The sequence below is a fragment of the Neovison vison genome, chromosome 4 (assembly GCF_020171115.1).
Source record: "Neovison vison isolate M4711 chromosome 4, ASM_NN_V1, whole genome shotgun sequence".
NCBI classification, from domain to species: domain Eukaryota; kingdom Metazoa; phylum Chordata; class Mammalia; order Carnivora; family Mustelidae; genus Neogale; species Neogale vison.
Window position 1 is genome coordinate 137545755 of NC_058094.1, and position 13957 is coordinate 137559711.

The following is a 13957-nucleotide window of genomic DNA, read 5'->3' on the forward strand; positions in this document are numbered from 1 at the left end:
GCGTCCGCTTCCCACGGAGGGTGGTGACGTCTCCAACCGTGAACGTGGACTCATCGACTTCTTACAGTTCTGTCAGGTTTTCCTCATGCGGTCTGATGTACTTTCAGTGTCCACACTAAGGATTGTCGCGTGTGAGGCCCCTCTTTACCCTGATAACCCCCCTCGCTCCCTCTGCTCCCTCTGAAATCAGTGCAGCTGCTCCCGTGTTCTCCATCCCTTTGTTTTTTCTCTTGTGGTAAAATACACATAATATAAAATTTACCATTTAAACTGATTTCAAGTATCCGGCATCCGTAACCTGAGGACATGTGCGGTGTGCACAGCCATCGCCACCGTCTCTCCAGAACCTTCTCGTCTTCCCACAGTAGCTCTGTCCCAGCGTGTTCCTCCCCCTCCAGACCTCACCGCGTCCTCTGGGCTGATGCCCCTCTTGGGCCCGTCATCTCTGCTGCTTGGAGCCCTCCAGGAAGCTGCTCGAGGGTGTCTGTGGGCCGCAGGGGAGCGCAGCCGTGGCGGGGGATGGTGACGGTGTAAGCTGTGAGACTGAAACCGGACGCTGCGGACACGTGCCAAGGTCAGGCTCTTCATCTGTGTGGGACTGGCCGACCTTGGTGTGACTGCGGAAAGTCACAACGATTAGTCACCACTGTGCACACTCACACCCAGATCTCCTCAGGGCACCTGGCACAAGTGGTCGTGCGGGGCCCTGCCGGGGTCTTCCTCTGAGCTGCGCCCGCAGGACTCCTGGGGAAGCCGTTCCTCTCTCACATTCGGGTGTGTGTCTGTGGCCGGGCGGTGGACGCTGGCTGGCGGCGGCGGTGTTTCTGCCCTGCGTCGCCGTTTCCTACTTTGTAGGGGGGCTTCATTCAGCAGACATCTGTCGCTGGACTTTGGCGGGCCTCATAGGGTTTCAGAAAGGGGTCAGGATAGAGGCCTGGAGACTCGAAGTACCCTCTGCCCCCATTCCTGGCCCTCATGACACTTCTTGAGTAAATATTTCTGTGGTGAAATAATTAGGTTTCAATTAGCAATAATTGCACCTTGGATAAACCTCATTGGCTACGATACTGCCACTGCTCAAAGCTGTGGTGAAATAATTAGGGAGAAGCTGCACCTCATGACTCCCTAGATGGACACTCCTAGCACAGATGACCATATTAAAGGCTCTGAGAAGTCCTGCAATTAAAAAAAAGCAAGCAAGCAAGGAAGGAAAACACCATTTAACTTACTAATTCTCAAACTTTGCCTAAAAAGCCCCCTTTGTACCTACCATCTGTTGACTTCCTGCAGAGGTAAAGTCTGAGGAACATCATTTGGGAAATGTTTGTCTTGTGCACACAGTGGCACATCAGGTGGAGCTGAGGTGAGGGCCCGTGTGTGTTGGGGGTTGAATTGTGTCTCCTCAGAATTCATATGTTGGAGTGCTAACCCCGGGATCTCAGAATGTGACCCTTGTTAGGGTTGTGGCAGATGTAATGAGTTAAGATGAATCATCCTGGTGTAGGATGACTCCTCATCTAACATGACTGTGTCTTTCTAAAAAGGGGAAATTTGGACAGAGACAGGCACATAGGGAGAACGCCATGTGAACATGAAGGCAGAGGGCAGGGTGATGTTTCTACAGACCAAGGAGCACCAAGGATCTCCAGCCAACCCCCAGAAGCTGGGAGAGGCTGGAACAGACTCTCCCTCATGGCCTCAGGAGGAACCGGAACCTTGATCTTGGACTTCTGGCCCTTGGGCCTGGGAGACAATACCTTTCTGCTGTTTAAGCCACCAGTCTGTGGTGCTTTGCTGAAGTGGCCCCAGGACATTAGCACAGCAGGGATGGTGCAGAGCTTTAGTTTCTTACAGGGGCTCAGAGGACCGGGCTGGGAGCCACCGGGATTTCAAGGGCCTGGGAAGGGCCCGGGTTGGACACCAGGGCAGCCGAAGAACAGGTGGTTTTCATCACTGGTGGTGTGGTAAGTTGTTGTGAATCGCCCAGCTAATGTGCCTTAATAACTCTATGGAAATAACCGAGATGTTCATGGCAGGCCATTTCTGAGGAGGGACATCGGACACATCCCCAGTGCCTGTCGGCTGAGAAAGTGCTCGGCGACCCCTGGAAGGAATGCTGTCTGCTCCGAAGAGGACAAGTCGTGATCTAGGTCAGAGCGTGGGGATTGTGTGTGAGGTGACACTCGACACAGAAGGCAGTCCACAAACCAGGCTCTCGCACGCGTGGCTTGCGTGGACACTGCCAAGGCCACAGGGATACGGGTGTTCACAGATACGGTGCAGTGTTATCCACACTGGTCTCCAGTCAGGCTTCTTCAGACCTGCTTCCCCGTGTCCTCCCTGGACGGTGGTGGGACGCGGTCCCCAGAGGGAGAGCCATCCTGAAACTGGGGATTGGTGGCCCTTGTGGGCCTGGGCTCTGCACATTACTCCTACAGCAGGACCCGGAGGTCCTGCCCAGTGGGACACATTTTTGGCCAAATCCTGCTGGGGACCAGCACACTCTCCTCCCTGGCTCCAGCCCCAGGGCCGGGGAGGCCAGGAAGGCCGGGAGGCTGACATTCCCTCCTGGCGTCCCCGGGGTTGGCATCCTCTGCTGGAGCAGTTTGCAGCTGCCACACGTGGAAGGGTTGTTCAGTGTGTTCGAGAGGGAGGGGAAAACAGAGTGTAAACAGGTGCGGGTCCCCCAGCGGGTCATGAAGGTGGGGGCGCCTTCCGCGCGTTTTTCCAACTACCTTGTTGGTTCCGTTTTCTGCCAGGAGCATGGGTAATGCGTACTAAGGTCGCAGTAGTCGTAGCATAAGCAGGAAATACATAACAACAATCGTAGCCCTCCGTTTCATGTAGAAGTTAATGTTTCCTGCCCAGTTACCTAAGTCGATCGAAACCATAGAAGGACCCCTCTCTTCCTTCCCCAGAGCTAGTCTCAGTCAGAGATAGGAAAAGGGCATCCCGCTAATACACAAATAGCAGCCTGATTCAGTTTAAACGAAGGGGAGGGAACAAGTGAAGGGCGTCCCTGGCTGGTTCTACCCGAGCCTGGCCCGGACCCCCTGAGCTGAGTCTATCTGGGCCTGGCCAGTCTGGGGAGAACGGGGTACCGCTCCGGCTGGTCTCAGCACCGACTGGTGAGTGTGCAGTGGGGAGACTGGAGGAGCGGCCAGCTGCTTCTGCTGCCCGCCCAGCCTGTTCCAGAAGGATCGGTCGGCCTGCCGGTGGCGGGGCGCTCAAGAGGGCTGTTCCCATCCAGAGCAGACCTCCTCCCCCAACTCCGTCCCCAGCTGCGGGGTGCCTGGGCCAGCAGATGAACCATGGTTGGGTCCTTTGCTTTGACTCAAGGCTTTGGTTTGCTCGGCTGTGAACTCTGAGACCTGCGGGAACACAGCGGCCTCCTGCAGGCACTGCGGCGGGTCGGACCTGGGCCGCAGCCGGGCTCGCTGCGGGAAGGCCCGCCCCCGGGGCGCTGTGGGGCACCTGTGAGGTGTGGGCTGGACCCAAGGACTCCTTCCCAAACCTGGCGAGTCTGCCGCTCAGCAGAAGAGCCCCCGCGTGGAGGGCGGGGTAAGGCGGGACGTGAGCCGGGTGGGGGCGGCCGGGAGAGGGGCCGCCGCTGCCCCCCAGGGTCTGCCAGGAAACCGGGTGAGAGCCGAGCTGCCCAGCTGAGAAGCAGGGGCAGATGCGGGCTGGAGTCGCAGGGGCGAGTTGAAGGGTTGACGGGGACAGGGGGCGGGGCTGCAGGGCCGGGGGGAGGGGCGGTGTGGGATTGACAGAGGGGGCAGAGCCAGTAGAGGCGGGGAGGGCGGGGCTGCAGGGCGGGGCTGGGGGTAGGGGCGGAGCCGACAAGGACGGGCCTGCGGACGGGGCGGGGCCGGCGGGCAGGTGGGCGCGGGCGTAGAGCGGGTGGAGCAGGGAGGGGCGGGTCTTCGTGGCCAGGTGCAGCGGGGAGCGGGCGCTGCGGCGGGCGCAGGTGGTGCGCGTCAGGGGCAGGCTCCCTGTGGCGTTGGGTGGGGGGCGGCATGTGGGGGCCGTTCAGAGACTGGAGGAGAGCGCAGGGTCGGACCTTGCTGCTGCGGCCACAGGTTGGGCGGGCAGCAGCGGGAGGTGAGTGAGGACACGACCCCTGAGCCCCTGCGCTGGCTGACAGGGGCCCTCACGGCCTGCTGGCTCGCTGCGTCCGCCCCGGGGGACGAGTGGGCTTGCCTGTGCCGCTGGAGGGGAAGGGGCGGTCCCCAGAAAGAGCGAGAGACTGGGATGGGGCGGACTGCGGAGAGTAGGCCGCAGGAGGGGGTGGGGGCATCTGCCGAGGGTTGGAGGGTGTTTCCTGAGGGGCTGAGTCCGTGGGACCCCTGAGCAGAGCAGGAGGGTCGGGTTGGGGGGCGCCGACCCCCACCAGGACAGGCTATGGAGAGCCACAGACAGGCAGGGGCCGGCATGGTCTCTGGACTATACCCAGGTGAGGCTGCCCTTTGTGGCCGGAAGCTCCAGGGACCGTGGACCACGTAGGCTTGTAGGGGAGAAGCCAGGAGGGCAGCTGCAAGGGTGCAGGGAAGGGCGGGGAGGAGAGTGGGGAAGAGGGCAGGCCTGGTTGAGGGACCGCTCTGAGCCAGGAGGTCGCCCTGCTGCCTGCCTGGGTGGGGCCTTCTTGCTGGTGGAAATCACGGTTCCTGTTCGAAGTGATTAGAAATGAGTGTTCAGATTCTGAGGCCCCGGCACCAAGGACGCTGTGGGCTTTTAAGAGTCAAGTCAAGCTGATTAAAAAAAGAGAATGTCTTTTGAGTCCTTGCTGGTTTGAGACTGAGAAAATGACCCCGTCATTTACTGGGACCTCAGTAGCAGAAAAGCCGTCCTAGGGGGGTCGGAATAGAGACTCCGGCTCTTGGTCAGGTAGATGTCTCTCGATGACATATTTCTGGGGGCAGGATGGGGTGAGTCCCAAGGAAGGACGCTGCTGGCCTCACCTCTCTCCACCGTGTCCTGGATGTTGGGACCCCTGGCGGGTGGCCTGAACAGCACGTTTTTCTCAGCATACTTGCGGTTCTGGGGGACTTCCTTGCTCAGGGTCTGGCAACTGGCGGAGCTGGCGGCGAGGGGAGGAGGCGGCAGCTGCTCTGAGATGCCAGGCTGAGACCCAGTCCAGATGCAGGGAGGGCAGGTGGTCCATCTGGGAGGCACAGTTCCTGGCAGTCCTTCAGGGCCAGCCCAAGGGGAGGGGGCAGATGCCTAGTGTGGGCCATGAGATTGGGTTTGCCATGACCAGAGGCCAGAGGGGTGGTGGTTCCTGGGGGCTGCACAGCTTCCCTGTGCTTGTCCTGCCTTGCTGCCTGATGGCCGGCTTCTCCCTCTGGTGAGTCCACGTGGGGAGTTGTCTGAGTGCCTGGAGGCCTCTCCTGGTGACTCCCACAGCATCTACCATTGGAGACCCCAGCCCCCTGCCCAGCCCCTCATCCCTGGACTGGGTTTGAATGGGCATTGGGGTGCAGGTGCCCAATGGAAGACAGGGGTGGGAGCAGCCCTTTCTAGAACTTTCCTCTAGGCCAGGCAACAGGGACTACCCCAGAGGGGCTCCCAGAGGTCCCCTCCCCTCACCTGGGAGGTGGGACCTTGGGGGGAAAAAGGTCTGTGTCCGGTATTGAGTGCCTGCTGGATGCACTGTGCCTGCTGCCTTCCTTGTTCCCTCCTAGTCCAGTGTCTGGCCTCTGCCTGCCTGCCTCCGGCCTTACACAGGTTCTCACCGTCCGGGGCATAGATCTTCTGTGCCCCGGGAGGAAGCAGGCCCCCAGATGTGGGGCAGAGGGGAAGCCCCTGGCACGGTCCGCATAGCTGTCTGTCCAGAGGTCCAGGCTTCTGGCTGTAGGCTCACCATCATGTTTGCGCCCTCCCTGCTATGCGCCAGGCGGGACTCCTGCTCACTCTTATTTATCCTGTCCTTACCCTGTCTGGTGGGAGGGCCTAATGTGTCCCTCCCTGGTCCCAGAATGATCCCACCTCCGTCCCCTGGGGGCCTCCCTTGTGGCCCACCCTGCCCCAGCCATGGGCAACTTGCAGGTGGGGCTCAGGCCTAGGCCATGAGGTCAGATTCTAGCACAGGAAGTCCTGACTGTCCCCTGGAGGCTCACGGAACTTTGGGTAATCGTGGGCCAGCAGTGGGTGGGGCTGGGTTCCTCTCCAGCAGTCAGTGAGCAGGAGACCAAGGCAGTGGGGGCAGATGGTCATTCAGGCCTCGATCAGCCCTTGGGCAGCCCTGGGAGCCTCTCCTGCTCCTGCAGCCAAGGGGAGACAGGCTCAGAGAGAGCGATGCAGTGTGGACAGAGCAGCTTTCAAACCCAGATGGGCAGGAAGCTTCTGGCTTTTCCCCTCCCATGAGGGTCAAAACATCATCCTTCTCTTCACTGTCTTCTGACATAGTGAGAGGGAGCACAGGGGCTGAGGGCGTGGACGGAGCCGTGTGCGTCCCCAGCCTGCTTGCTCCCCCACAAACAGCCCCCACCTGCTTTTCCAGCTGACTTCAGGAACACAAGGACGCAGCCCCGCGCAGAGCCGTTGGTTACAAGGAGCTGCGCTGTTAGATTTAGTGCAATACTCACATTTTTTCAGGAAAGTGAATAGTATGCTTTAATAAGGTTTTTTCTCCGAAAGGATCCAGTGGTGCCCCCTCATCAGCGGGGACATGTCCCAGGGCCCGCAGTGAATGCCTGAAGCTACGTGGAGTTCTGAGCTCCGAGGGCACCATGATTTCTTCCTGTGTGCGCACGCTGGGTTTAGGCTCTGTTTATGGATTGGGTTCAGTAGGTGCTTGCGAGGGAGAGCTGTGTCACAGCAGGCCATCGGAGCAGAGGCTGTGTGAATGCTGTCTCCGTGCACTGGCTTACACGAGGGGCGAGAGAGTGACGAGCCCTCGTGAGCAGGTGACCGGCTCAGGCTGGGGACATGGCGTGAGGTGGCTGCTGACCTTCGGACCGCATGTCCAGAGATCATGACCTTCCGGTTGGGCATGGGGCCCCGACTCTGCGGGAAGCAAAGCCAGGAGGAAGGGGGGACTGTTGTAGGGCAAGTGTTCTCTGTTGGAGACGTTGCGTTCCCCGCGCCCACAGCAGCCGTGGGTTTATCAGGCTGCGTGGATGGTGGGGAGGCCTGTGCCTGCCGGGCCTTTGGGGAGGAAGACGGTGGAGGGGCCGCTGCCTGGCCTGGTGTGCTCAGCCCAACAGGGGCACTGTGCCCGCCTGTCCCCTGTGGCCTCCGAGCTGGACTGAGACCCTTCCTGAGACATTTCCTGTTCCCGGCCGACTCCCAGGAACCTGTGTGACATTATTAGGAAATCAGATTAAACTAGGGCTGGTGACAAGTGGAATACCACACGGGACCCGATGGCACCCACACGGCCTGCTTGGGGCCCTCTGTGCCGCCCCCCCCATCCCCCTGCTCTCAGAAGCACCGGCACTGCCGTGCAATTCGGGAGGGGCCCTGTCCTCCAGCTGGGCAGCTTAGTGGCATGACGCTTCTCCCTCCCTCCAGAACCTTTGATGAATTCCAGCTACACTGCCTGGAGCTGGGCTGGTTCATGGCTTTGGGGAGGACTCGCTGGGCCTCACAGTTTGGTGCAGATAGCTAGAGGAGGACACTGGGAGACCCCAGGCAGGCCCTTCATCCAGCAAGGATGGCAAGGCCACAGTCTAGCAAGAGCTGGGTTTCCCCTAGGCAGGGGGTCTCTGTCTGGCAGGCGCCCAGCACAGGGGCCAGGAGCATCTGCCCGGAACAGGTCACAGCCCAGGCTGGGCTTTGGGGTCGGGTGCTAGGTGCTCACAGGGAGGTTAATCGACTCTCCTCTGTCTCTGTCCCCCATTTCCTCCCCAGGGGGGCTTTCTCTGTGGTCCGGCGCTGTGTCAAGCTCTGCACCGGCCATGAGTATGCAGCCAAGATCATCAACACCAAGAAGCTGTCAGCCAGAGGTAGGCATGGCTGCGCCGGTGGGGGCTGGGCTCCTGTAGGCCTGGAGCGTGGCGGGACGGGGGTGGCATCTCCTCCGGCCTGGTGGGGCCAGCCGCAGGGAGAGGAACCCATATGCTCAGACTGGGGTCACTCCTTGACTCTGGTCTGGGAGCTCCTGGAGGGCTGGCAGTGGGGGCACTCGGAGGGCTGAAGACGTCTCGTGACCAATGCTGTGGGGTTACTGGACCGTGGGACCTCTCCAGGGAATGGTTTGCCAAAGTAGGGCAGGGCTCTGGGCCTGCAGGGTTGAGTGTGGTGCTGCGCAGGAGCCCGTCCACCTTGTTGTCCCTCTGGAGCCCTTGCTGGGTGGTGGCCCAGGCTGGGCACACAATAGAACCCTGCCCTCTTGGGGTCCAACAGTGATGTGTGGTGGGGTGCTGCCCTCAGCAGGTTTGTCAGAGTACACAGTTGGGGGCAAGGGGCAGGGATCCAACAGGCCCCCCGATGGACCCCAGGGCCAGTCAGGAGGAGGCCGGGGACCCCTGGGCAGAGAGAGTCAAGCTAGGCCCCAGTCTGGTGCTGTCTCGCTTGCTTGGGGACCCCCGGTTAGTGTCCAGACACAGATCTGAGCTGAGAGGCTCCTTCTCTGGTCTGAGAGGCGCTGGGCTTGGGTAGTGCTGGTTTACCTTCCCCCCGAGATGTGGGGTCCAGTCTGGTGGCCTGCAGGGCACACCTTTGAGTCCCTGTGCGAGTTCTTCAGACCTGTTTCCAGGGGTGGGCTCTCCTGTCCCAGCTCATGGTGGGGGCCTGCAGGGCCGGCTGGGGGGGGGGTCAGTCCCACGTCCTCAGAGCCTGCTGCCCCCATGCGGGCATGAGCAGTGAGATTCTGGGCAGACCCAGAAGCACAAGCTCCCGACCGTCCCTTGATGACCAGCCCACCCCCTCCCCAGGGGGACAGTGGTGGGCTCTGCTGGCCTCTGTGGGGCTGGCTGTGGTGACCGGGCTGGGAGGGGGAATGCTGTGGATCTGCTGTGACTCTGTGAGCCAAGGCAGTCCCAGAGCACGTGTGCCTGGACAAGGTGCCACCACAGAGCGTGCCATGGCACGCACATACACAGCACACACGGAACACACGTGCACACACACGCACACACACTCATGCACGCACGCAGCGCATGCACATGCACACACACACGGACACAGCACACACACACAGCATGCACCATACACGCAGCACATGCGCCTACATGCAGCACACATGCACACACAGTGCACATGCATGCACACGCAGTGCACATACAGACCAGACACACACACAAGCAGCTCACACACATGCACGCAGCTCCTGAGGTCCCCGACACCAGCTGGGGGATGCGAGTGGATGCCGTCTGTCGGTGGTTTGAGAGGATATGGCTGCAGGGGTGGAGTCCCTAAGACAGGAGGAACATAGGCTTGTTCCAGACCATGGGAGGAGGAGAGGCAGCCCCCCTCAGATGTCCCCTAGACTGTCAAAGCAGTCCCTCTCCCCACGCTTGGCACTGAGCAAACATCCTCGTAAGCCACTGCAACTCCAGGTGTGGGCATGAGCAGGGGGGAGGGCACAGAGCAGTAGGAGGGTCTTGAGGGATGCATAGGAGTTTGTGAGGTCCAAGCAGAAAGGGACATGGATATGTTTCTGTGGAATCATGCAGCTCCCCTGCAGTACCCTCCCCCCTGCCCTATGGGTGCCTTCAACATGCTCTACAGGCAGGGAGGGTCAGGACCAGCAGAAGCTTCAACTTGCAGGTGTGTTGGGAGAGTACCACTGCACCTGCTCACTCTGCCCCTGCAGGAGTGCACCTTCTCACCCCTTCCTGGCCTGACGGCCTGCTTTGTTGCCTCTGTGTCCCTGAGGCCAGGCCCTTGGAGCCCCTGCCAGCATGCGGCTGGGGAGCTATGTGGAGCCTGGGGCTCCCGTCAGCCCTGCTCCTGCCCATGTCCTCACACACGTGTCCTGGGCACAGCTTGGGATGGGTGGCGGGAGCAGGGCCACAGCAGGGCTGTGGGGAGCCAGAGTGGCTGGCCCGCCCCGTCCTACCTACCCTCGGGGCCCCTGCTACTTTGCCCCTCATGCTCAGGCCTCTGCACTGCCCAGCACTGGGGGGGGGGTCTGGGACATTTTTGTTTCCTTTGTAATTCTTTATCAGGGAAACTTTAAAACATCCCAGATAGAGAGAAGGAGACAGCATGGTTCCCCAGCTTCGACAGCTATCGACTCTCTGCCGACTCTGCTTCATCTGTAACCCCTGTCCCGCAGCCCATCCCAGATGCCCTGCTGCTCCCCACGTTGTTGCTTAGCACATCTGTCCGAGGGAGGAGCGGTCTACACAGAGGACTGGTCGCCTCCCCTGTGCGGAGGCCTCAGGGTCCTCAGGCCCTCCCCAGTCCCTCCAGACTTCCCTAGCTGAGGGGACAGGGTCTCTGTGCAGACTCTTGCCTTCGTGCTCAGCGTGGGCCAACGGTGGGCTGGGGCTTGGCACCAAGCCCTCTCCCCCCCGTCTCAGTGTCCCCAGCCATAACAGGGATGAAACTAGTGTGTACTTGTTCCGGATTGTGTGGGGAGTAAGGTGCTTAGGAGTGGCCCACAGGCACAGTGCTGCCCAACACCTCCCCTCTCTGCCTCGCTCCCTCCCCTTCCCGGCCACCCAGCCTGTAGGTTCCAGGCCCCCTCCTCTGTGAAGCTGCCCTGGGTCCTCCCTCCCAGCTTGGAAACCCCCCAAGTCTGGAGGCATCTCTCTGCCGATGGCTTGTTCCTGGAGGGCACTAGTAGCTCTGTGCCCTTCCTGCTCCCAGACCCTCTGTCAGGCTGCCGGGCAGCCTTCCGTAGGCCTCAAGTTCTCCCCTGGCCTGACGCACCGTCTGGCCCTGTCTGCTCCCTCCCACCAGCTCTCCTTAGGCCCTTGGCTTCTTCCAGTGCCTCATGCCATTGGGCCTTTGCACGTGTCTGTTCTCTCTGGAAATGATTTTCCCGAACTGTCTGTTGGTGACATTTCTTCAGTGTATCTGCTCTCTGCCTCAGTGGAATGTGGGACCCAAGCACCCTCTTTGTACTATGGCTGTCTTTGCCACCAGACTTATAGGCCCTGGGGGCAGGGCCTGGATTCGCTGGGTTCCCCACCACGTCTCCCACTCTGGCCAGAGCCCGGCGCTTCAGAAGTGGTGTGGAGGGGATGGCTACATTCCTGGAGTGAATGCATTTTGGTGAGGGGCATACACAAGAGTATGCTGGAGATGGGCTAGGCTCCCAAATAGGATGCCAGGTGGGGATGGGGTGGAGGTATCTAGAGGGTTGGGCTGCTGGGTTGGGTCTGTGGGGCATGCCCCTGATCATCTGGGACGTCCGGGCACCCGAGTGTGGTTGGGAAGCCTGGCGGCCACTCCGTAACTAAATCCCACAGGGTCACAGAACGTGTCCTGAGCGAGGGCACCCAGCCTATTCTGTGGCATGTGCCAAACCACTTCCCAGATCTGTGTCCCGCTGTCCTTCTGGGAGGAGGGATGGAGAGGGGCCCATGGATGAGGGGGAGGGACCCAGGGCAAGTGCCTTAGAAAGAGGAGTGGTGGGAAGTGGAGACGCAGAGCCCTTGTCCCTCACCGTCCTGTCCACCTGTTGCTGAGTCCAGTGCACTGTGGAGGGGGTCCCCACTTCCCCCCCACAGGGGGCAGCAGCCTGGCTCCTTTGAGGCTTCTGGTGATAGAGAAGTGGCCGGCCACACGCAGTGGCCAGGAGCACATGGGCCCTGGACACACGTCACCTGCCCTGCTCGGTCACGGGTGCTCCTGGGAGTGCCAGGACACTGCAGGTGGCCCCCACGGGTGCCGTGTGCTGTGGGGGTTGTAATGCTTCCTGTGTCTCCAAGGGGGGGTACAGTGAACACACCTGGATTGCTGGGTACTGTTCACAGAAGCAGCTCGAGGGACGTGAATCACCTGGGGTCAGGGCCTGTGGACATGCAAGTCTGCAGACCACGTCTCATCTCGGCAGCGACCCTGGGTGGTAGCTAAACTCGGGGAAGGAGGGAGTTGCCGAGGAGGGGGGCCTGCCCTGCCCTTCAGCAGCACCGTATCTGCACGAGGCTTCTCCATGACCCTCCTCACCCCCTGTGGTCAGGCTGGGCATACCTTCCTCACCCCCTGTGGTTGGGCTGGGCACCTTATTTCACAAATGAGGGAGCTGAGTCCTACAGAAGTCAGGAGAATCGCTCAGGTTCCCCCAGCGGTGCTGAGCAGAGCCTGGGGCATGGGCAGCTTTAGGGTCCACCCAGCTGGGGGGCCTGATGAGGGTCAGGCATGGGGCTGACCCCACAGAGGAGGGGCTGGTGTCACAGGTGGGGCTGACCACACAGGTGAGGTCAGGTGGGGCTCACAGGTGGGGTTCACCTCAGGGGAGGGGCTCACCTCTGGATGAGGGGACTGAGTGACAGGTGACAGGTGAGGAGATGAGGTCTCACCTGTAAGCCTACTGGGACCCGCAAGCTGATGCCTGGCTCACCCCCAGCTCCTTCCTGGGTCACTTCGGGCTACACTTTCCCTAAGGCCTGCATGGCTCCTTCTGCCCTGGGGCACCCCTGCACGACGAAAGTGTGATGGGGCGGGGCAGACCCAGCCCCCTCCCACCAGAAAGCTGAACCGGCCCCCTTGGCACAGCGAGTCCCAGGTTTCCCAGGTTTCCCTTGGGGGGGGTGCCCATGACCACAGCCCGGCAGCGGAACTGGGTTAATGGAGGACGCAGCGCCGCATTGCAGCCACGGCTGAGCATGCGCGGCCGGCGCCCCTCCCTCTCTCTCCCTCCCCTGCGCTTGGAGGTGGGGACCCTTCCCCACCGTCCCCTCTCCTCCCTCCTATCCGTTCCCTCCTCCCTCTCCCTCCCTCTCCCCTCATCCGGATCCCGCCTCCCTCTCCTCTCTTAACATCCTCTCCCCCTCCCTCCTGCCCCCTCCCCGCTCCTCCCCAGTCCCAGCCCCAGCCCCGGAGTCCTGACTGACCGACTGACCGACTGACCGGGGCACTCCGGGGCTCCTCCCTGGGCGCTCACAGCGCCCCCTGGGGCTGAGCTAGGGTCTTACAGTGTCAGTGGGTCCCAATTCCAGATAAACTATAATTTTTTAGAGTAAGCGTGTCCCAGACCCCCAACCAACTTTTAGTCCACTTGGCCCTCATATGGGGGTTCCAGGGGACCCTGGACGGTGGGAGGGGTCCTGCGGGGATTTGGAGAGCGTGGGAATGGGGGCCTCTCCCTCTGTGCCCTCCTGCTCCCCGGCCCTGGCTCTCAGGTCCTGTCTGGGGACCCTCACTCCCGGGTTGGAGGAGGGGGACCGAGGCGCCAGCAGATGGAGCAGGTACTGTGGGTTTCGGACAGACGGTGAGGGAAACCTGAGTACAAATCAGGCGCAAACGGAATAGGCCATGCATTACGCTAGAAGGGGTGTCGCGGTGTGTCTGACACAAGAAGTTTTTGTTGTGATCGGGAACCCGAATTCAGCTGGGCATTTTGTGTTGTGCTGTTGGAAGAATGGGTTCTCGTGGTTAATTCATGAACCAGATCGGCTAAGTTGAAACTTCTGAAAATGGTGGGGGTGGGTCCAGGACGAGGGCAGAGAAGAGGCAAAGGCCAGGCCAGTGGGGGTCTTGGTGGGCTCACAGGTGAGGTGCAGAGCACGACCTCTGGGGTCCGGGTGACTCTGGAGCGCAGTGGCATTTGTGAAGGCGGAGTCCGTCCCAGGGGCTGGGGTCTGAGCAGTGTTGGTGTTCCCCCTTCTGGGGCTCAGGTGGCCGTGGTGCCTCCCACCCCACTAGGTCGTGGGGGGCACCAGGGGTGAAGGGGCAGTGGTCCCCTGGAAGGTGGACTGGCCCGGGATGATTGGGAACGTCATTAGGAGGGAATGTCCGTGAACTCCTGTGCCTTGTCCTTCCCGAAATCTGAAGGGACCCTTCCCAGCACCTCTGCCCATCCCCACATGCACCCGGAGCCCCCCAGAGGTGGATGCAGGCT

General features: G+C 61.1%; 1 protein-coding gene and 1 pseudogene across 3 annotated transcripts in view; one reads left to right on the top strand and one right to left on the bottom strand.

The window, feature by feature from the left end:
* Positions 1–13957, top strand: part of CAMK2B (calcium/calmodulin dependent protein kinase II beta) — a 78948-nt gene that overhangs the window by 19628 nt on the left and 45363 nt on the right. For all 3 annotated transcript variants that reach the window (XM_044245750.1, XM_044245751.1, XM_044245752.1), the window contains exon 2: positions 7852–7946. In XM_044245750.1, the coding sequence (XP_044101685.1) occupies positions 7852–7946 (95 nt within the window). The remainder of the gene's footprint in view (positions 1–7851; positions 7947–13957) is intronic.
* LOC122905684 lies at positions 982–1085 on the bottom strand (annotated as a pseudogene).